The 24,940-nt window shown below is 36.6% G+C and overlaps 1 protein-coding gene across 1 annotated transcript in view; it reads left to right on the forward strand.

The window, feature by feature from the left end:
* The first annotated feature begins 1,494 nt into the window (after positions 1-1,494).
* The window catches only part of LOC124153212 (hapless 2-like), a 97,350-nt gene continuing 73,904 nt past the window's right edge, over positions 1,495-24,940 (forward strand). The window contains exon 1 of the mRNA XM_046526312.1: positions 1,495-1,600. Coding sequence (XP_046382268.1) covers positions 1,495-1,600 — 106 coding nt within the window. The remainder of the gene's footprint in view (positions 1,601-24,940) is intronic.

The following is a 24,940-nucleotide window of genomic DNA, read 5'->3' on the forward strand; positions in this document are numbered from 1 at the left end:
ATCTTCGCTCAGGAAAAGAAAATATTCCCTGATGATACGAGACTTGTTCAGGAAAAGAAAATACTTCCTCATATTCACGGAGTCTATGTATGCCTCTTCCCTCAGATGTGTCTGCTTCATGCATAGTTTTCGTTTCTTCTTTGCATCATCATTCAAACAGTACCTAGATGGAGAAGAACAGCCCAGAAACGTATTGAGTACTTAGAATTTGTATGGAGCTGGTTTTTTACCTCATCACGCTCTTCTGGTGATCAAATATACTTGATGAATGGGAATTTTTAATGTCATCGTGGAGACAAGTGGTGAAAAAAAAGCACGTTGACACTATTGCTCACTGAATTAGTTCAAGCAATAGTTTGGTACTAAAAAAGCCATGGCTTTGCAAAATCTTTTACACTCTATAATTATAAAATAAAAATTGCCTATAAAAAGGAAAATTGTCTCTTGTTTATGATACTACCGTATTCAGGATTCCCAAACAGTCACAAATGTAACATGATTCAACCGATCAGTTCTTTGCCAGAATTGCCTTTATAATACCTTTAAACCTAAAAACGAATATATTTTCGAAAATTTAATGGCATTTATTTCCCATTTTAGGCTATTTCTTTCAAAATTTCTAGTACTTGCTCATACTTAGTAATGGGAAAATAAATAAAGTGGACTATTTTCAGCCATAACCTATCTTCACATAATTGGCTCGTGTTTAGGGTGCAGGCTATTGAATATTCAGTTTTTTTTTATCAACTGTCCAAAAATTGTAACGAAAAATATTCACTGCATTAGCATAAAATTTACTCGCATATTGTTTCTAGTTATTCCCATTTTATTTACCTCGATGCTATAAATGGAACTGTTGGTAATCGTTTAATGTACTTACGAAGGCTCCTCCTTAGCATTTGATTGCCTACAGGCCGTTTATTTACATTATAAACTATGACTATACCCTACCGAGTTTTTTTATAATAACAAAATCCTCAGTAACGTCTCTGATAGGTAGCGAAGAAAGCATAAAGATTAAGTTTTCCCTACAGAGAGAGAGAGAGAGAGCAAAAAAAGACGACCGTCCAAGAAATCCGTTCCTTCATCGCTCGCGTAGCCGCCTCTCTACACCACCCGAGGAGATGGCTTCTGAAACTCAACCCCGTCTCTATTATTCATTAAGGATTCCGCCGGTTCCTCGGAAGGGATCACTCCGGGATTTCCTGACGCCTAATTCCAGTTTCGCTCTTAAATAGGGCTGGGATCAGCTCTCTACCCCCACTCCCTGGACTTCTGCCTACCTGGAGCACACCCCAACACTCACTCCTGCACACACAAAGCCACACTTTGCTAATTAAGGACCTAAATGCCTTCCCTCCTCCCCCACCGTGTCGCCCTCTAGTCGCTCTGCCCTTGCAAGGAGAGAGAGAGAGAGAGGGAGAGAGTGGCTGACTGCGAAAGGGCAGGGGGTTCTTCGGAAGACGACTGCCAGCCAATGGGAGAGGCATCGCTATGTCCCCGCCTACCGCACTGCCCCTTCTCCGTTGGGAGACGCACTCTGCGACGAGGGAAGATGGTAGTCCGCCCCCGTGCCAGAGTGAAGGCCCCCCGAGGCATAGTGAGTGGGAGACAGCTAGGATCCATTCTCTCTTGACGGGTGGTGGGTCTCTGCCAACCTCAACCTTCCCCCCCCACTTTGCCCAAATCTTAGATTCAAAAGTGGTCACAAAGTTCGATCGGCGATTATTTTTTTAAAGATTATATTCACCAATGTTCCTCAAATCCTTAAGTCTTGTTCGCAAGAGCTTAATAAAAGAGTATTGAAAATTTGGCGGTGGTGTTCGTATGTAAAAGATAGTTTGTTTCCCCGCCTCAATTCTGAATACAGGTTTAGACAATGCATTTAACCGTGAAGTAGATTCGTAGGTTCATACACTATGAAAGCAGTACCGTGTAAACACCCAAAATTGCTCAAAGGCATGTCCAGGAAATAGCCCCTCCTTAATATCGTGTATCAATCCACTCATTGGTCCAGCAGGTACTTGCATAGGTAAATATATCGTGTAAATACGACTGAGGAATGTCCAAAGTATTTTCTGCTCTTCCGGAGACCTGCAGGAAAGCCCAAAAATAAGTGTCTTTTTCAAGAACTTGAAGGAACTTTGCAAAACTCACTCTATAATTCTTTCTGATGATTGATTCAGATCACATCCTCTGAACAGAACGTTCAGCACCAATTAGCTATTACAACGCAAAACCGGGAATCGAGGACTCTTCTCTGGATAGATTACCGGTGGTGTGTGAATTTCAAAGATAGACTGTAAGGGAGCCAGTTCTTTTCCCTAGGGCTACCTCAATTTCGAGGATGGAGGTGTCCGAAGGATTCACCCGGGATTAGAACCTTTGACCCTTCGTTTGTTTTTTTTGCGAACCAAGCACTCAATTTGCTAGGCTATTACGTGTTCCTCCTTGGCGTAATTATGCAGTTAAAAATTAAAAAATGAGCGTAGGTTACTTCCTAGCAAATTGAAATGGTGTAGCTTAATTTACGGAATCCAATAATTGATAGTCAGCTAAATTTCTCTTTAAAAGTAACCTGCATCAAGGTCGGAGTATTTTCTAATGATATTAAAATCACCGTAAGTCCATTATAATTGATTTCCAGAATTAGTCCCGGTTATAGATGTGCTTGAAAGAACATTTAATTAACTTATCTGTTTTTGTATAAGTTATTATAACAACTGAAGTCACTCCAATTTAATTAGTTAGATAAATATCTACCTAATTGTGTGCTAGTGAAAAAAAAAGTTACGGAGAGACTTCAAACTGAAGTGACAGATGTAAGACTGACATTTTGATTCAGAGGCAAGCAGTAGGCAACTTAAATTTAAGGTTCAAGAGTTGAAAGTTTAGTTACCTACAAATAATATGGTTATTGGTGCGAAGGCGGCATTTTTCGGGTTTCACTGCGTCGTCGTTGTGATGGAGACAACAGTTTCCCCTGCATTCCAGCAAGTAGCCCGGTCAAATTAGCCCAAAAAATAGGGGTACCCTTGCATAAATTGCCAACAAGCTGAAAATTTGCATGAACATCAAGGATACCACTCTAATGAAATCCTGAAAAGTCCCCATCGATCCCGTCTGTGTAAAAAATTTTATTCAAGGTCAAAGGTCACAAAAATGAGTTTTTTGCATTTTTTGGCCAAACGGTTAGCTTTACGATAAAATTGCTCTGATCAAAATTGGAGATCATAAAATTATCTACAAAATTGTCATTCTATTTTTTCTCTAAGATTTATCGTTTATGAGAAAAACCTTTTAAATAATAATGAATAATGTTCCAATAATGTTCGGAGAACGCAACAATATAGTCAAACATTTTACGGAGAGTACAGCTCCAGCCTACATTCGAAAGGCTTTTTCTCAGAAACGGTAAATCTTATAAAAAAAATAGAAATAAAAATTTTGTAGATAATTTTCTAATCTACAATTTTGATCTGAAAATTTTTTATCATAAAACTAACCGTTTGGCCAAAAAATGCAAAAAACTCATTTTTGTGACCTTTGGCCTTGAATAAAATTTTTTGCACACACGGGGATCGATGGGGACTTTTCAGGATTTCATTAGAGTGGTATCCTTGAGGTTCATGCAAATTTTCATCTTGTTGGCAATTTATGCAAGGGTCAATGTCTATTTTGACCGGGCTAAAGTGTCTTCCGGTAGAATTGCTTGATACCGTGTTTTGACCGCCGTTATATAGGCATCCCGGTGGTGTATGTTGTTGCTGATCGGTCGCCTTAGGACCAACAGCATTGGGGTATGGGGCGATGAGTCTCTTCCACGCACTGTGGGGTTAGTATCTATCCTCTCGATTGAAATTATAAGGCTTTTTAGGTATTTCAATCGCCTCTCGGATGATCCTCGGAAAATATCGGGATTCTCTGGTGATGACTTATGTGTCTTCCGAGCTGATGTCGTGTCCTGGTTCACACAAAGTATGCTCAGCTGACAGATGGATATGTTTACTTTTCACCAGTGGCGCAGCTGACCAGTGTCGGGGGTTTTGGGGGTTTTGGGGGTTAAAACCCTCCTCAGAGCTCAGAGAAATATTTAAGTTTAATCCATTTTAATTATTTGGATTGATATCACAAATAGAATAGTGAAAGGATTAATAAAATATCCCTTAGAAAACCATTAAAGTCATTATTTTGAACAATTTATCTTAAAATTCCGCAATTTTTTAATCTCGCACCTACCGCTTATCCTGGTGGATATTCCATACCCCCACACACCCCTGTATTAGTTGCACCTACCCAGCCTTAATCCCCTGCTTTTCACCGCTCTTCTATGCATACATTATCTAATATAATTATTTTTGAATTGTGGAATGGAGTATGTAGCAGATTTGAAACTACAGTTTTCAAGGATACCAAACATATTTAGAAAACTGAGAAATAAACTAGTGTCAATGACAAAATATTCAGCATAATATTTATTTTATGCAGACTCAACTTGCCACATGCTTACATAACTGCGGATTCTGCGGCTAACTAAATGGTGGATTCAAATCCATAAGACCACATTCAATATTGAGTGCGCAAATGGCAAACATGATGAATTTTCGTGTTGTACTTCAATCACTCCGGGCGAACGGCGAAATTCACATAAATTGCCGTCGGAAAAAAGTCTCCTTGGCCAGGAATCGAACCACGGAACGTTCCGGGTCACTCCAGAGAGCGCTGCGCTATTCAGGTACCTGATTTCCCATGGCAGTCGTATTTTTACGCAGGTTTTCGCAAAACCTTCGCAATTCGCAATTTTTTCTCACGGAAATTCATATGGATTAAAATAATTATATAAGTGAATATTATCACTTTAGTGTTAGTCTTCCACCCGCGGTCGCCGTATTCAGAAAATATTGAGAAATGTCACTGTTGACTACAGGTTCATGTCCTACCTTATAGCTTTTCAACTTGTAAAAACGATTTCAAGGAAAAATAACGGAATGGGAGCAACATATAAAATAAGGGTAACACACTATCTGCGGTATACGCTTAATTGAAAGATAGAGTTTTTCGAAATAATATATTTTTTTTGGATGCTTAAAAGAATACAAAGGAAATTGTTATGTCTATAAGCAAGAGAGTGCATATTATTCACATCACTTACTGTCCGCTTACTGCTTCTACTTACTATTACCAACCTTTTTTCAGTGCTCTTTTTCAGTTCAGTGAGTTGATAATATTCTGGAACAATGGAAACCTTCTTGCAAAAATTATATGATGGTATTAAATCAATGATGAGGAAGTTTATAGAGAATTAAATATGAGATTTCGGCCTAAATATAATGTACTCTACAGGATGCGTGAGAAACCATTAAAATAACTTAAATATAAAATTTCACTAATAAAATTCAGCTACTCTCCCAATTTCCTCGTTCAAATTGGATATTATTATCCACAGAGACAAATATCTAGCAAAATATTAGGTAGCGTAGTTAGGTAAAAATAAATGATCAAACCTTTATAAATGGGCAAGTTTGGAATGTAGGTGCCTTTTTCTTGCAAAATGGAAACAAAAAACCATTTTCATCGATTCGGGATGGTTTTCTCATGTCATGATATTTATATGTCAAATGATATTTGACCTTTCACTCTGATGTGGCATTCAGCCCAAAGTCATTGAAGTCCAAATATCAATGCATTCGGGTGCCATGCCAGGAACTCTGAAAGGACAGGTAGGGATATATCACCTTTGCAAAACACGTACAACATCCGTGGCGGGCTTTACTATCATTTAAATAGATTTCTGCTATTTTATGGTCATAGACCTATTTATATGACGATTCTTTCGACAGGTGTTCTTATGGTTTAACATCATTATGTTACTAATAACATCTTATAACAATATTAGATATAGGGGATGTCCAGGTAATACACATATGCTAAGGGAAAGTGTTGATGAAAAGGTACAAATATATGATCAACAGAACTTCATTAATTATGAATCATTACTTTGTTTCACAAACTTTGGACAGAGTTATTATAAAAATGGGAACTTAAACGGTAACTTTTTCTGTAAGTCTTGACAATCATTTCAGTGGTAGCTGTCCTCTCCTGCATATGATGTGTAGTTATCGTGTGACAATCCTTGGTTCTGGCTGCACTATATCCAGTCTTCGATAATCCTCTCATTGTATTTTTCAATTCACACTATGAAAAAGAAATGTGATATGGCATTTTTACCCTTAAGTTTCTCTGTGTTCTGCTAACTGCTGGGTCCTGATAATTCAGTTATCTTTGTCTATTAGTTTTTAAATTTATCATAATTTTTAGCCTCCTAAGCTTTAACAGGAGTTGACGTCAATATCTCTGATTGTTTCCTCTTGAGTTTACGGTTTGTCTTGGGAGCGACCATAGCTAGTATGGGTCTGATTTAAGGTGATATGAATATTGCCGAAGGTGCTGGTGTTGACCGTCATTTTTTTCCCTAAAGGCAATTGGTGTAAAAAATGTGAAAACCTTTGCGAAAATCGTAATAAAAAAGCAACCGGCTGCATTGCAGAAGCAACTAATAGTGATTAGTGGACTCTTTATGCCTGCTCACTGCTGTAAGTTGGCTTTTGCTTTTGATAGATAATCCTACTGATGGTAGTAATTGTGCTGCTCCTCACACCTGTTTGTCGATGTTATTTATGGCAGTCACATCAAAGTTGTGTTTCTTCTTCAAAACGAGTACCTATCGATTTTGCCCATTTCCTTCTTGCCCGAAGCCACAATAATAGTAAGATGCATTAAAATTTCAGATATCTTTGGCGGTCAGTGGAAGTTCACAGTCACAAATGAAACTTAAAGAAACTTCCCGTCGAAGAAAAGTATGATTGATCACTTGTAATTAGTGCAAAAAAATACGTACAAAACATAGCGAAAACCGTAAGAAAACAGCGAAAGTCATTCTTATTCCCTATGATGAAAAACTCGCGTCTGTATTGGTTTCTTTTAACTGTTATGTCGTCAGCAAAATGATCAGCTGGTCTACGCCTATCGTAACGCCATCTATTAGCGATATGTGAAAAAACCGCTTATTCTTCTTACCAGCGCTATTTTTCTTGCCCGGACCACTATACATCACGTTTTTAGGCTTATTTCAACTACGCTTTTTCATGTGACAGTAAAGCAGTTCAAATAAGTGATATTTAGAGAAGACATTTGCCTAAATAACGTTTAATGCACCATACGCCTTCGCTATATTCTGAATAAGTTACTAATTAATGCATCTGGTTATTGGAAAGAGGTTCTCAGTATTTAAAAAGCCACTTCTGGAATTAGAAAATGCTTATGACACTGATGGATCACTCACTCACTCATTCTATATAATTCTTAGTCTCGGGCGTGACTTCATGGAATCGACTGAACAAAATGAAATCAGCATGAACCATACGACAGACCGTTGTTTTTTTTATTTTTTGAATATGTGTATTTGTGTGACTGTTTATTCTCTGTCTTTGATGCAAATGTACCAAATGATGACATGCCACGTCAAAACCTAGGTCGTGAAGAATTTAAATTTATGTGTAATTACAATTTTTTTAATATTTCAATATATATTCACTCAAAGATTCAATCCGAAGGTTAAGCTAGGTCAGTTGCGTAGGTATGGGGTGGGGATAAGAAGATAGATCCCCCCCTCCTAAAGCCTCAGAGAAATGTTTCCCGTGATGTGATGATTACCCTCGGAATTACTAAAGAAACTCGAATATTAAATGGCAAAATGATGTAAAATGTATTTCCAGGCATGTTTTTTTCATTTTTTTACCGGCCTTTTTAAAAATTCCTTACTTTTTTGAAAAATTTTCCCGGCTCCCTCGGGGGCCTGGAAAAATGGGGTGAGGGTTCTCCCCCTAGATCATCCACCCATTTCCCAGATTTCTCAGATCATGTTCCTAGCTACGCCACTGGTATAGGTGATGGTACAGTTTACCGCGCACTTAGCGTGATGGGCGTGTGATATCATACGTTCAGGGCTTGTTCCTTTCCCTAGGCCACCTCGCATTACAATTATTTTATTTCGGGGGTGTCCGGGGACATCACCTGGGATTTGCACGTGGGACCCCTCGAACTGCAGTCAAGCCCTCTGCCAACGTGGCTACCATTCTCCAACTGGGGGATACCAAGACAAATAGAAGGACTAAAATGATGGAAAACAATTAACTTAGGCATTATTAACGAGAATTTTCCAATTAACTCGGATTGAAAAATTATCAATTTCAAGCTTAACAAACAAGACTGTTGAAGAAAGTTGAAAAATAACATACACCAGAGTGTTCAATTGCAGACTATTTTTTTTCTGGCACAAGTAATAAGGGAACATGAATTAGCACGATTTGAAAAGAGGGGAATATTCAGTACTCTTGAAAGTTCCCTATTATTTACAGCCTTGCCACCAGCAATTTAATTCTATCTTTATATCTTCGAAACATGCTTCATGCTAGTTAGTATCTGTACAGTGACGGAAATTTTCTGAAATTTTCACTAAATTGTGGGTAAGTTTTATAATATATGTAGCAAAGGGATAGAAAAAAGTGGAATCAAGTAATTATATTTATTACTCATGATACGATCTCATTCATCGTTCCCAAATTCTACTAAATTGCAATTAGGCTGCGACACTACAAAGCCTTTTCATTTTTAGAGTGCAAATTTGTTATTACATACTTTAGCTTTGGATTCAAAATTGGCTGAAAGATTAATTAATTTGACAATACGTGTACCAAATTATAACTCATAATCAATCCTTTCATTTTCTAAACTATTGCTGAAGTTGTTCACTCGGATTTACCCACAGATACGTCCCACGATGAGACAATGATAAAATAGAATCATAGGCCAGCATATTCGATCAGCGTTAACTTGAATATGCATATTAAAATGATTTGATTCAGCTGGTCACGTCCACTACACATGGTAGGTAAAAGGGAAATGAAATAGGGAGGTATAAGCAAAACTTAGGTAAAAATTTAGATTCTCGCTGAAAGCACGGATTCATACAGTTATTTAATTTGTGCTGCGTCTGTGCCTAACACAATTACGATAAACTCATGAGTACGCCATGCGAGCTGGATATTCATGACCTTTCACGATTGACAGAAGCCATAGGAAAAGTGAAAACAAATATTTACTAAAAAAACAACTTATACGAAAGAATTGAATTGCAGATACGGCTGAAATTCGTGAATAGCATTTTAAAATGTGTATCTGTGGTATTCCTGCTTGTGTACGATACAAATCTTAACAAAGCACAAACCTCGTATTAGACAAATCATTAAGAACACTCGCACAGTTTGTGATATAGGTGCTACTTTTTTGAATGGCAGTCTTTTCTACGGAACTTACCCGAAAACATGATCAAATTGAAAAAATTGATAGCAATCGATTGCATTAACATTTTCTGGAGAATAAAACTGCAAGTTATTGTGTCTGTTCTAGCTGATATATTCCATAAATCTTTATACCTAAGCAGTTTTCTGAAATGTATGATTTACTATATATTCTGATTTATCATATATTTTACTTATTATGATTATGATATTCTACACCAAGTAAATCTATTCAATCTCCCAGGAATGATCGAGCACTAGGCACTCAGTAACAAAATACATTGAATATTGGTTGGTACATAAACAATACACGCGATTTTGATAGAAAAACTTATTGAGAGGTAACATTAAAGAATAAATACCATACATTATTGTACCAAAGACTAATGGATATGTGAAACGTGTTATTGCAATTATTAATTGTATATTAAGCGCATTTTGTAAGTTATTGTGAAAAAATTATCAAATATCATGTAAAGCTGCTGCAACTTCAAGACAAAAAGAGCAGTAAGTACTTAGTCATGAAATATATTTAAAGTTTATTTGTAGATAAAAATACACGCGATTATGGTATAAATCCGTTTATTGACGCAAAATTAACGGATTAATGTAGGTTTGTCTCGGTTAACAATATTTTGGAATTCTTTTCGGGCTTTTCGCCAAGTTATTGGCCTATTTTTCACCGTCACTTCGGTAAACCACTTGCTTCCCATTTTCAAGGGAAATTATCTCACGGTGTTAGATTTTACTCTAAATTCAGTAGAATTCGTAAACATCGCACTGTCTTTTACCAGAGACCAGTGGGTGTGAGAAATGAGTGATTGTAAATGTTAATTGTATGTTATATTTGGTAAATTATGTTCCAAAAATTTTTAGATGATGATCAGAGACGGAGTCATCTTTTCCTCATTTCTTCTCTTCGTTTTCTTCTTTCATCGCAGCTACCTTTCGAACGAAACTTCATTTCCTCCCCCACACCACCCACTCCCACCAAACCTTCAACCTTGTGTCGTAACAAAGACATATCGCTCGTGAAAGTTTGGCAACTGTGAGTGCGAGAGGGGAGAAAGAGAGAGAGCTCATTAATAACTTCATTTAGCAGAATTAAAATTGAAGGCTCAAGTTTGCTTTTTATCCGCTTCGTGTTAAGACTAACTTTTGCGACTTAACTTAATTTTATGACTTTCCCAGCTGCGCCCATTTTCGCTCGAGCCGAAATTCCCCTCGACTGTCGTTTAAGGGGCCAGGTGATACACGGGCCCTCCATGTCCTCATTATTCCTTCAGAAGCACCCACGGAATATGACTTTAAACAAGGCCAGCATTACTCACGACAACCACCTTCTCCTTCCTTGAGTTGAAACACTTGTGCGCTGGAGTAGAGTTCGCTGTTCGTGAGCGATGGATCTGTAGTTATCTGTACTGCGTCTTTCATGATTATAAAACTTCTTTGCTTACGGTAAGATTGCGGGACTAAATTCAACTGAGATATATAATTTGCCACGGGTAGGTTCGGAGATCCGGATAATATATCGCTCCTCCAACCGGTAACAGTTTTTTTCTCACATCAACTTGATCCTAGTTAGCAAATATTTAGCTGAATAAATTGCCAGGGAAGGGAAGATAAATCACACGTCTAATTTTACTGCAAATTCTTATAACGAATTTCCACGAATATTCTCAGTACAGATACTTTTCAATCATTTTTTACTGTGACAGTTTCATTATAAGGAATGTTATTAGGCATGTACTGCCCATTTCATCTATTTAAGACAATTTCGAAGTAAAAAAGCATTATAAAATTCAATTGTTTTACCACTTTTCCCTAATTACAGATCAGTAATGAATAGGTATCTAAAGTTTTCATAAAGAATACTTTTAATTTATATGATCTACGTTTATTAGTAATATTGTGCAAGTTAGGACAGTGGTAAAATTATTGGGAAGAATTTGTTGGTTATAGCAAAAGAGCCGATTACAAATCCTAATGTTTTAAGTATTATTCAGTTCGCTCAGAATCCTTAATTTGTATGATATAATACGTGATTTAATTATCGCTTAATATATATGACTTATATAAATGAAAGTTTTAGTCAAATATACTTTTTAATAGAAGATTAAAAGCCGATCATATATAATTTCTGCTTACCTTTTGTCTTACGCATAAGATAGCTTTCCTATGTATATCCTTCATGGTAGTAGTTGATGGTATCGCTCATTTGATAGCAAGCCTTGGTGAGTTGTTTCATCTTTCTGGTGTAGTTTTATCCTCGAAGACGGCAACATAGTTCCATTAATTTCAGCATAAGGATAATACTTACCTAAGTAAACTAGCTTTCTTTAATTTTTTTCTGAATGAGAGATCCTTCAGCTGCTTTCAGGCCATGCAAATTTATCTGTGCTACTTATTAAGAGTAGGCACGGAGTATTTATTTCCTCTGTGGGATTCAATTTCAAGTGTAATTTACTGTATTGCACGTGGGCTTTTATTTTTATGGCACCATAATTCCTTTAACTATAACCTTATTAAACTATATTACGCCTACTACATTACGCCAATCACTTGTGATTTCATATGATCTCGGTGAATAATAATTTAAAATGTCTAGTCGGGTTTCCTTTCTATGTGTTATTCTTGCCACAACGGTTCAAGAGCCAGTTAATACTCCATTTTCTCGAGGAATTCCTTGAAAAACTCTTACTTGCTGGCAGCAATGAGAGACTAATCCCTCTATTAACAACGAGAGTTATTTTTGCATGAAATACATCCTCTCTTAAGGCTATATTAGGTTCATACAATCGTCTTTCAGTCCTCTTTGAAAGAATGAATTCATTCAACCATCATTCTATCTCTTGGCCACTTTGGCGAGGGTTTTTTGTTGGAACGTCTAACGACATTACGCAGGATTTGAGCTCGATAGTTTTCTATGTGGCTCCTGAATGACTCAGAAATGTGGTATAACACCAAAATAACTTAAGCAATGGTTATAATAGACTAGAGTAGGTGGGTTTCATCATGGAATTGATATTAAACGCCTCTAATTCTTTCGCTCAGTTTAATTAAACGACACGCGGATGAAATAGGGTTCTGTCACTCGGCAGACAAGCTCCAGAGGCCGTGAAGAGGGCGGAATTCATATGGAGAGTGATGTCTCACCACGTCGAGACCAGCTGGCTTCCTTTCATCCGTCATGTTCAAGAGAAATGATTTGCTACCATCCGTACGGTTGCTACGCGACTTAGAAGATTGCAGCTGCGGCCCGGCGACACGTCGGCGTATATAGTTCAATCAACGTCACTTTGGCGATAAAATAATAAATAGACTTAAACTTTGTAACATATTTTAAGATACTAGAGAATTATTAATTTATATCAGCAAATTTGTATACCATTTAACCCGTCCACCAACACAAGATTACATCATAAAAAATATATTTTTACTCAATCGGTAATTCAAGCCGTAAGTTAGATTGAATAGGTGATGGTACTGAAGGAACAGACTTTTGAAAGCCAGATCCTCAAAACTCACAAATTTAAAGAAGTTCCCCTCGGTTTGTTGGAGAATCCTTTGCTCATCTGCCCAGCTATCTACCCACCATGCTCTCCAGATTTAGGTGACTCGAAGCTTAAATTAGTGTGCCATCCCAAATTTTGGTTAAAAAACGTGATTTTTTTAATTCACCTGAGATTTGAAGCTTATTTATGCATCCATTGCTTTATATCAATCTGCATTTCTTTGCTCCTTTCGAAGGAGAAAGATGTGCACACTTTTTATCCGTCAACAATTCTGACATTGATTTGCTGAAGCTCTCTTTCCAATTTTTATATCAGGTAACCTTAGCATTACATTTTTTTCATATTAAAATCATGCATCACATATTAAAAATAACCAAAGTAACACCTTCCTTTGCCCCCTTTATCCATGAATCTAGGTAACTGTCGTAGAAAAAATTTGTTTTATTCGAACGTGCTCAATTTTTTAAACTAAGCCTTATTTAAAAAAATACGCGTGTTTTTTCTAAAAAGCATATTTTCTTTTCGTAAATTTCAATGGATTAAGCGCCGTTGTTGACTTATACTAAATTTCTTACCCCTACTTTATTTTATCCATATTTTTGAGAGAGAAATGTGAGAGGTTAAGACTGCCTGATATTTAATACATAAGTGAAATAAATGCGCGGCCAGGATATTATGAATAAATGTTGAAGTTAATGTTAAGGCTTCGACAGAATTAAAAATTAGGAACATAATATTTGGTTAAATGGCTATTATGAGATATATCACCAGTCATTATTTACTTTATTTAGAATTAATACCATTATCATACATTAAGAATATAATTAGAGGACATTGGTGCAAAAACGGCCAAATGTGAATAACAAACAATGTTATTTCAAGAAATAAAAACTAATGAATATTATATTCTGGAGTGCCATTACATATTGCGTTGATATTGGTGGCATACGTCAGGGTGAACCAAATTTCCTGATTGAGATTTCCTTTAATGAATTGAATGGCACTTAAGTATAAAAAGTAAAAAGGCTGAATCACAGGCAACATAAACAAATTGCGTTATATATTTATAAAATATTGCAGCTTCGAATTTTAGGAAAAAACTATTCAATTACGTAGTTAGTTTATTGCGTTCGTAATGAGTCATTTTAAAACCATTTGATATTCGGCAATGAAATTACACTGAGTCGGGAAAAAACCCTAAAATCTTTATTGTTGCAACATATGGTCCTCATTGCGTAGGCATAGTTGTCTCGAAGGCTTGGTATATAAGTTGTTAACGAATCCAATATATTATGAGGTGATTATAGAATTTAGAATAGAATAGAATAGATTATAGAATACGGATTTTGGTGAAATTTTGCAAATACTTAAACTTTTTTCTTAATAATCCGTGGTGTTTAAGTGGACTCCACCGGACCCCTTCACATTTTGACGAAAGATTCTCTGTATGAAGCGTCATAAAATATATTTGTTTATATTTTAATCAGCGAATATTTAATTATATTTACGAATTGTAAACAATCCTGTTATTTCATTCGAAAAATTTCGCCGCGGCCCGGGATATCCATAACCGTTACATGTTTCAAACTGACCTTGCGTACCTGAGTATTGCATTTTGTACAAGGTTAGAAAATTTGTCAAAATCTTGAAAGGTAATCATACAGATAGTGTTATAATCACACTGTGTAAATCACGTTCATTCACTATCCCTTGGTGCAATTAGGATAGGATGCCCTTTCCGAGTGAACGATGGTATCGTTTTCATTGGTATATTCAAAGAAATAAAAAAACAAACTATGTATTTATCCACTATTTTATTCTTGCGGTACAACTTGTTTCGACGCAGCGTCGTCATCATCAGGTACAAAGGTTACAGTGGGGAGGAAGAAGGTAAGTGGAAAGGGTGGCTGGATAAATCCACTTACCTTCTTCCGCCCTCACTGAAATCACATCATTTTTATGATATTTAAGGTCGTAATTTAGGCTTGTAACCTTTGTACCTGATGATGACGCCGCTGTCTCGAAACAAATTGTACCGCGAGAATAAAATATTGGATAAATACACAGTTTGTTCTTTTCATTTGTTAGAATGAACTTCCACAAAGTTGAGCCTAAGACTATATAGATTATTATTATATTCACCATGCTTTATGAATTAGTGAAGCATAATGCTAATGTAGGCATTTTTCATTTGCGACTACACAAGAGAATCATAATATGTATGAATATATCGACAGTTATAGAAAATTACTTACCCTAATAATTGCAGTTTATTAGGGAGTGCTAATGAGCCCAGTATGAAATACGATACGTCAGAATTTAAGGATCTTCAAAGAAAATTTATTTATTCATGGTAAAAATCCCTATAATGATTTCATGATTTCATAGAATACATAAAGATAAGTTCAATTCCGAAGTACTGAGTGTTCTTAATAAAGCGCTCAGCAGTGATCCTCTTAGTATGTTGGGTAAGAACTTTTTCTGTGCCGGTTTGTGCGAGTATAATTCAGCCTGTGGGAGCTCTATAGGCATACTTGAGTTATTCACATATTAAAATCATACAAATATTTATCGACTAATGTTATTGGTGTAAAAATGTTTAAGACACCTTTATTACTTTAACTGCAATTTTAAGTCAAACTTCAAGAAATTGGAATCTTTTAATGTATTTTAGTAGCAAAACGCAGAAAGGAAATCAAAATAGGAACACGAAAAATTTATTACAAAGGCACAATAATGGTAAAAATGAATACCAGCTTAATTTTATTTATGTCCTGAAATGTATTTTTGGTTTGAAAAAAAAATTGAGAAAACTTGGCTTGGAAACACAAATCGAGATTTAGTGCCAATCGGATATATTACGAAACTTGATGAACTGATAAAAATTGCCAAAAAATAGTCTCGGATGGAATGTATGGAACATGGAATGATATGGAAATAGTAGTTATGATAGGGAGAACGTGTACATTATTCAGCTCATAGGAGAATAACGTAAAGATATGTGTCAAATAAAGCGTGGTGAACTATAGTTATCAAATTGATAGTAAGCATTAAATAGATTTCAGCTCTTTATATTTTAAATACCTCTTATAATTAAATGGCATTAACTTCCTCCAGAAACCACTCTTGCAGCATATCGGCCTACATTAACGATGCATATTTCCATCGTTATCCAAATTGAAGCATTCAATGAAAAGCCTACCTCTAGCATGCCTTTCTCCATTAACTCCTTGCCATCCTTGCTGAGCGCTTTGTAAGTATTTGAGGCATAGTAAAAAGGATTAGAGACCTTTTTTTTCCTCCACTTATTATTTCCTAACGCTCTTCAAGGGTATCAACATAATATTTTTTATATCATTTCCCAGTTAAGTGGCCTTTTGTCAATCTATGCGTAATGACCAACTTGAGATTGATTTTTAAGCCATTTTTACCTCAGTTCTACTAATCAGCTCAGAAGGTTTATAGTAAGCAGCTTTAGCCTTCGAATAAAAGAATAAGCATATTTTAAAGGCTTCAAAATCCATTTTTACGGATGAATTATATTCCCTTGAGCAAGTGCGAAATGCGTAAGCACCTTTTTGCTTTTTTATGCGTCGCTTTTCCCGCTGTTTCTGCTTTTAAGGATGCTGATGGGGACGTATGCATGAGCGAAGCTCTTCCGTAACAAGCTTCTCTGCTCATCTTCGGTGGAATCCTTGAGCAAGCACCAGCTTCACTCGAATGGACTTAGTAAGTGTTCCCCCTGCGATGTTCCCGCAGTTCTGCAGCATCTCTCCTAGCAGTACAGGGAGCGTAATCGTGCCGTCCGTGTAATATGGTCTTAAAATGTGGGACGGGGACTTAGCGACGGCTATGGAATGAGTCACGGAAATTATCCCGTTGCTGGTTTTCCTCCTATTTATTTTATACGCAACAAAATATTTCGTGGTAATGATGCATTATAATATGATGGGCGGGGAATGCATTACATTTGACTGAATTTTGTTTTTTGAAAAATACTGCCACGTGCCTAAGTCCTATCTTTAGCTCTAGAATATAAAAGGGCTTAAAATGTTTTGCTATAATGCTGATTATTATCTTTTAAAGAATATGTGGATGATAAATCCCATCAAGTAGCCTTGGCCATACTCTAGAAACATGGTGAATTTTAATTTTATTTATTTTAATTTTATTTATTTTAATTTTATTTTAAAGAAATATAACCACATACAGCATATGCCATTTTATAGTGGCCAGGTAACAATACATAAATTAGAGGACGAAGACGCAATATAACATGTAGAAAACAATAATTACATTTACAAAAACAAAAGGACAACAAGAAACTGCAGTGACAGACTACTTCGGTGACAGATAGGATAGGGAAAGGCTTATGAAGGATTTCAATGGAAGTGCAAAGGGGTCGATGTGTGGAGGGAGTGAGTTCAACACAGAAGTAATGCGGTAGAAAAACGAACGTTTAGTGAGTGAAAGTCTAGGAATGGGCATGTGGATTAGGGGATGAGAACGGGTAGGGCGGGGTGGAACTTTAAAATTGATAAAAGAGAGCAATGCTGGGCAGTCGATGGTGGAATTGAGAATCTTATAAATAAGTTTTAAATCAGCTGTGAGCCTATGGGTAGTGAGATTAGGGATGAAGAGGGAGGAGAGAATAGCATTAGTGGACATGTTGCGTAAATGCGGTATTCTATTTTTTACTATATTGGCAAAGAAATTGCCGACACAGTCCAGGGATGAGAGGTTGGTTTGTGAAGAGATAGACCAAATGGGACAAGAATAGGTAAGAATTGGAAGAATGATAGATGAAAAAAAAGTTCGAAGTGCCTGGGGGTCTTTAATTTCAGTGAAACGGAACAGGAGTCCTAAGAGGGACATTGCTTTAGACTTGATGAATTGTATGTGTGGAGAAAAATTTAATTTATCATCAGTGATAATGCCTAGGTCCTTAGATGTTGATACACGTTTCAGCGAGTGATTAAAAATACTCTAGTCAAATTGATGAGTTATCTTCTTTAGGGAAATGGACATCACACTACATTTATCTGGGTTTAATGCAAGATTCCAGACATTACACCAATTCGATGTCTGACGTAAGGCATCTTGTAGGTCTTGGCAATCAGATGGTTTTTGAATTTCCTTGAACAATTTACAATCGTCAGCATAAAGGAGAGTTTGAGCTTGGGAAGAAGGTAGCAAAGAGGCAAGATCATCAATATACAAGTTAAACAGATAAGGACCAAGGACACTCCCCTGAGGAACCCCAGATGTCAGAGGAGACCAAGGAGAAGATGAGCCAGAAAGAATAACCCTTTGAGTTCGATTGTTGAGGAAGCTAGTTAGGAGACTTTTGAAATTACCAGAAATATTAAATCGTTCACCTAATTTGTGGAGGAGGAGGCTATGATTGATAGAGTCAAAAGCTTTGGAAAAATCCAGGAAAATGGTGTCTAACTGTGATTTATTATTAATGGAGTTAATGGCATTATGCTGAAAGACGGATAAGTTGGTCATGCATGAGCGACCCGGAAGAAAACCATGTTGATTATCAGAGAGATGAGGGGAGGTGAAGTAATGCCATTAATTATGACATATCCTTTCTTAGCTTTATGGAGTGGAAAATAGAGTGATACTGATATGAGATCGGTTCTTGTACTGTTGAAGAGAAAGCTAAATTTAAATCGCATTGGTCGAACATTTGTTATTGATTGGTAATTCATCGATCAGAGAGACACCATTGAAGTCAGTAAATGCTCTTAATTTGTAATGGGTTTTCGTCTTCAACTTTCTAATAGCTTCGTAATTACATTTTGTTTTTCCAAAACAAGATCAGTAAATACAGAAATTGCTGAGTCGTAAAACTTTCTCCTTTCTGACTTCATAAGTGCGTTATAATAAAAATAAATAATTTATTTTCTAGAAGAAAAATATTTGAAGGACAAAGTTTATTCAAGGATTTGGATGGTTGACATTTTTTTCAAAATAGCTTCGAGAGCTTAAAAAAATTAGGAAAACCGCACGTGAAATAATTTCTCCTTTAAAAAAAATCTGAGTTGATAAAAGAATAGAAGTGGCACGAACAAAAGATATAATACAAAAATTACTGACACGTTGAGATTCTTTGAGAAACTACATGAGACTTCTTCGGGAGTAATTAGTGTTTTAGCTTCCAAATTATTTCGTAATCACCACACTACCCGCCATAGTTTGTAAAATTGACAGTATCTGAGCTACACATACATTTTTGTCGAATGTTCTAGAATCTAATGAATGGCGAATGAATTTTCTTCAGGATTTTTCTTCGTCTTTTTTCCTTTGATCGAATATGAGTCATCATTCTAACCGAGAAAGGTTTTTTGTATATTTACTCCACATTTCTCTAGTGGATGGTGAGATGAATAAATTTATACCTGCTGTGACTCGGAAGTGCATATTTCAATTTGAAATTGAAATATTAGCATATCAGTTTTTAATCCGCTCGTAATAATACACACCCTAGTAAAAAAAATAATAGAGAAACCAAGTGGATGTTGCCCAGCTACTTATTACCACATATTCTTATGTTAATTTTTTAACGTGGAGTTGAATCACATAAGACGCGCGACGCGTTTTTTCGTTGGTTTGTTTTTTTTACCTATGTTTCGAGACGCTTCGACAGTTCCAGGCTCCACGATAGTACCAGCATCGTCACCTGGGATGCACACGAGGACATTGACGGGAAACCTTAACAATGGACTCGCGGGTGCAGGCCGTGGAGTTGGATATTTACGAGTGCAGTTCTTCCATTTGGGAAGGGTCGAGTCGGAAGACAGACGGGCGAGCGGGTTGGTCCCGTTGCGCCCTTGCATTTGTGATAGGCAGCGCAGAGGCGTTGACGGCTGCACATCCTAGCTGATGGTCTCGCTAGGATGACTTCGCGGCGCACGCTACACCGCACTTTTTCACTCCTTCAGAAAACCCCGTATACAAACGATGAATTCAGGGCTGAAGATTTTCAGGGAAAGATGAGGTCGATTAAAGTAGAACACGCCGTGACACTAAGTGAAATACGTTTTTGTTATACTTTGAAGATTTTATTTGAAATCGCAGCGAAAACTTAAATAAAGCGGATACCTGTACACAAGACTACTAAAAAATGCTAACTCAATCCAAAAAAATAAGAAGTTGCCAGAAGAAAGGATAATAAAAAAACTACTGTCACCTCAAGTTTGTTTGAACCTACATGTGACTCGTTAGGTAATAAGAAGTCTTACTACTTTTCAAACTATTTGAAAATCCTCACTGTCCTCATAAATTTAAAAATTGACAGCAACCGAGTTATACATATATTTATGGCAAAGTTGCATGAATCGGATATTTGGCATGTGCCTTTTCCCCTGGTGGTAGAGTCGTTAGGATGATGTAGTCTGTATCGCACTTTTTAACTCCACCACAAAAATGTGAACACCAACGAATATGCGATTTATTCTGAGCTGAAGGTTTTTAGGGTAGCATGTAGTCGATTGAAGTAGAACACGCCGCGGCGCGCCGTGAAACTAATTGAAATACGCTTTTGTAATATTTTGAAAGACTACTAAACATATCCGGAGAAAATAATTACCTGATGTAACAAATGTTTCCTTTAAATCACTCTCGCATTTTTTATAATCATTTATCCTCAACAACAAAATTCAGGCACTGATATTTCTAGTCCTGCCTTCAAATTTGTCTGCCTTAAATGTTTCTTGCATGCTAATTTCTATCGCATATTTTGCAAGTACCAGGTGATATTGCTGGCATTCACCTTTACCGGCAAAATTAGCTTTTCAAAATTTACCATGTGGTAGGTTTTAAAGTTGTCTTCTTTTTGATGCTAAGTTTGTGGAATATTTACTCATAGGTACTCTTTTACACAAAGACAAGCTTGACTTGATTTAGAAGTGATGCACAAAAGCTTGCCCTCATTTTAACTAAAAAATTATCAGAAATTATATTTAAAACGTATTTTGAGGTAATTATTTTGTAATCGACTAACTTTCTCTAGCTTTTACAAAATGATATACTACACCGGCATTTTAGGAAATATAAATCCTTTGTATGGAGGAAAGAAATGTTTTAAATAAGTCAAATCTTTTAATATATTCTGTATTTCCTCTCTTTGTTGTGGTCGCAATTTTCCCTGATTTTTGCTCCCACAATCGCATATGGCGCCCTCGAAAAACCAACCTTTTTACGAGCTCAGCCCCGGGTCGTTTTGAATAATTTGAGGTTTTTTTGCGCGATTCAAGTGTGCTCGGGTGATTATGGCGGTTTAGCCATCCACCCATCCTCCCTACCCTCAGAGGAGAGGCATCAAAACGCACTTCCCCATATTCACCCTTCGCTCCTTCGCCTCCGCTCATCTCATCCATAAAGCCTGTTCCTTTCCTTTCATCCGCCATTCTAGCCCCTTACCATTTATGGACGTGCCTCGGGCGGATCGCCCCTTATTTACCTGCCCGCACCCCTTTCACTTCTTCAGCATCATCTCAATTACCTTCCGTATCTCTCCTCTCTCCACACTTCCTCTTTGCAACCGAAATTTCTCTATTCCTCCCTTTTATTGATCCATACATGTTTTTTTAAATCATATCGTGTCACATTCTTCTCTCTTACACCCACAATTATGGCACATTCTCTCTATCTTAGTGTTTGGTTTTTCTACGATAAACCCATACTTTTATACTGTAGCGTTACAAGCCAAAACTTTACAGACACATGGTCTTAATTATTGGATGCTCCTTAAATTTACGAGACTTTGAAATTAATCATATATCATTTTTCCATACGATTTTTCGTAATAGTACTGTCCGTTTATCATATTGCTGATTTGCTGCCTAGTTTACAACCTTTCGTCTATATCTGGCGCTTTTCCAAGGTTTCCACAACTGAGAAAGATGCACTTAATATTTTTCTGCGATTAATAATCATAACTTTTTTAGGCCCGTAAGTACTTTTCATTGCAAATATAATTGAGTAAAGCCTATTTATAGAGTATTATGCAAAATATGTTCGAAAATTTAATCTGTAAACGATATTGTACGTTACTAAGCGTTATTGATTTTCAAATTGTAACGTTATCTATTGCTCCTCAGTTGGACGAAAAATAATTTTAATAATCTGAGGTGAGTATCATTGCTTATATCAAGGTAGGAATGATTGTAAAGTAGTTGCGCATTGAAAATAAGGAATTCGTATTATATAACTTCAAAATCGCGAAAATTAATGATAAAATTAAATATTTGGCCAGCGAGGGTTAAGTGTAGAGGGAAATGCTTCAGTATCAAATCTTTTAGAGGCTCTTTTACTTCATTTACACTGGAGAAGAGTAGGTTTTCTTGGTCAGTAATTGGAAGAAATGATCAGTTTCCTGTAAAAATATGCCTTCGTATCATTTACGTCAAGAGAATGTTCGAATATGAGCTCAAAACGAATCGGGTCACAGCAAGAATAACTTAGTTGCATGACAGGGGTTTCTCGGAGAAGGTATAGTCGAGTAATATTAATACGATCTCTCATTTTTATGGAATGAATACGCCGCTAGCTAATGGAGATGCTTCAAAAATCCAAATTCATAACGAGTATATATATTTTCATGGCTCCAGGCTTCGCTTTGTTATTTGCATGGAATAGATACAATGAATAAAAAGAGCCATCGTTCGCCAATGACCCGCTCAATTATTACTCTACCTATCAAAAATATATTATTAAAAAGTTGGCCAGCAAAATATTCTGGGAGGTAACTACAATTACTTCCTATTAGTTCTCAATCTGCTAATTATTTATTTGCTAGTAGCCCTATACATTTTCAAGGAAAAGCATTTTAACGAATTTTTAGCAACGATTTAACATGATGTTTGAATCCGTTTTCTTGTTTCTATCGCGTTCATCATTCAATTAGATCAGTGCCTATACTCACTGACAGTCTATTTATAAATTTGTTGTACCACGGAATTAATGCAACAGAAATATTTTGCAATAACGAATTATGTCAGTGTTCTATTCTACACCAAATAATCGCGCAGCATATTAGCAGTTTGTACTTTATTCTTTTAAATTTTTAATTAATTCCCTTCCTATCAGAGCTTTTTCGTTTATTTGACAGTCCGAAGTTATCTATTTATGCAACCGCTGCCCTTTTTTACAAGGTATTTCTGGACTTACCATCCTCGCTCACAGAATATAAGAAGCAAATTCTCAGTTTGTGTGAGCAAAGAATTGAGAGTTACGAAATCTCATTTGGTTGGATATAATTCTTAGGAAAGCCAAGCGGCAGCTATAAGTATTTACTCGTTACCGTTCTACTGAACGTGAAAATGGATACTTTTACCGATGGAATCCGAGAGGCAATTACTTCCCTTACATCAAGTCCTTCGGGAACAATTTGAGCTTCTCCCTCTTCGCTTCGGCTGTGGTAAACACTCTCGCGCACGTTCGCCACAGGAATCTCATTTTCCCGCGAAATACGTTTGGGAGGGGACCAAAATTAACGGAAGGTTGCTCGCAGTGGTATTGCCGTCCGGGCGAGGCATGTGGCTCATCCGCGAGCAGTACGGAAACTATTCGCCCGGACCCCGAACGGCTAAGGGATCGACTTTCCCAGCACATTTTTTGTACCCTTCCCCTTCTATGAAGCGAAATCGAGCTCGTTTGTTGGATTGCGTTTTGGTTTCCCGCTCCGTGTGTTCGGGTTCAGTTCCCGTCGTTGATGAAGATTTTTCAGAGATTTCTCCATCCCTGCACAAGAGCTGTATGGAGGGACCCTATCCATTGAAGGGTGCTACAGAGAAAATTGTAATAATAAATGAAAAGGGAAAATAATGGTGCGTGTAGTTTTTCTGTATCCTTTTTCGTAATTCACTCGTCGTAATTTATTCGTCGATTGTGACGTTCAACTGCCCTTATAGCGCCACTTTGGCCCCTTCAAAATCGATCGGTCTATCTTTTTTCTCAGTTTTAATGGGCAAAGCTAATATCCTCAAGAAATCCTATTTTTATTTCTTTGACTTTACTCCCCTGTATCAATCCATGCGATCAGAGAGATCGGTATGCATCGGAAAGAGGTGCTAGAACTCACGCGAGATTTAACCATATAATTTTGATTGCTGTTGACATGTTGGAGATCAATTAGGATCTTTGAGTTATGAATTTATTTCATTTTATTTTCACTTGGTTAATATTTTGAATTTCATACGCATAGTACTTTCTTATTAATAAAAACCGCCATGCCCGGATGGTTAAAAATAACAAGTAGCCAGGTTAGGAACCCGTAATGTCTTACTTGGGAGGCGAACACCCAGCCACCACTTTAAAAGATAATTGCCTTTAGTTGAAATACTGCAATTAAATGTATAATAATACGTCGAAGGTCACTGGAACCGTTGCATAAGGTCTGAGTTAGAGGCTCCTTAGTAAAGAGTAATACGGATATTATAACGCAGCGTGCAAAGCATGAGTAAAAGAAAGTAATGAAATGTAAAAAACTTTGTAATTCCAAATAAATGTTATATTGTACGACCTAGGTTTTGATGTGGGACATCATCATTTGGTGACATCATCTGGCACGTCATCACTAGATAATAACATGAAATGTCGAAACCTAGGTGGAAGAGTATTTTTGTAAAAGTATTTTTATTTTTTTTAAAGTTTTTTTGGAATTACAAAGTTTTTTACATTTCATTATATTAAGTGGCTTCCATGAGGTTACTCCCGACACAAATAATTATTATATTAAAATAGAAACTTCAATACAGCTTTTATTCAAATTATGGAACTTAATTTTGATTGCTGCATCCAAATTTATTAGAAAGCGTTTAAACTCTCCATGGAAATGAGAAAAATTGCTTTCAATTTGAAAGTGTGTGAGTCTGACGGCCAGACATTGCCGGCGGGGCAAGTGTCAAGTTGGGGCGAAGAGTGGAAACTATTCGCTGTCGAGGATTGGAAAGACTGCGAGGATCTTGTATCATATGAACGGTTTTAGGTTAAATATTTTAAGCGATACTAAGGGTACGGAAAAACATAATTCCCGAGGAATGATCTTTTATTTTG

This window comes from Ischnura elegans, chromosome 2 (genome assembly GCF_921293095.1).
Source record: "Ischnura elegans chromosome 2, ioIscEleg1.1, whole genome shotgun sequence".
NCBI lineage: Eukaryota > Metazoa > Arthropoda > Insecta > Odonata > Coenagrionidae > Ischnura > Ischnura elegans.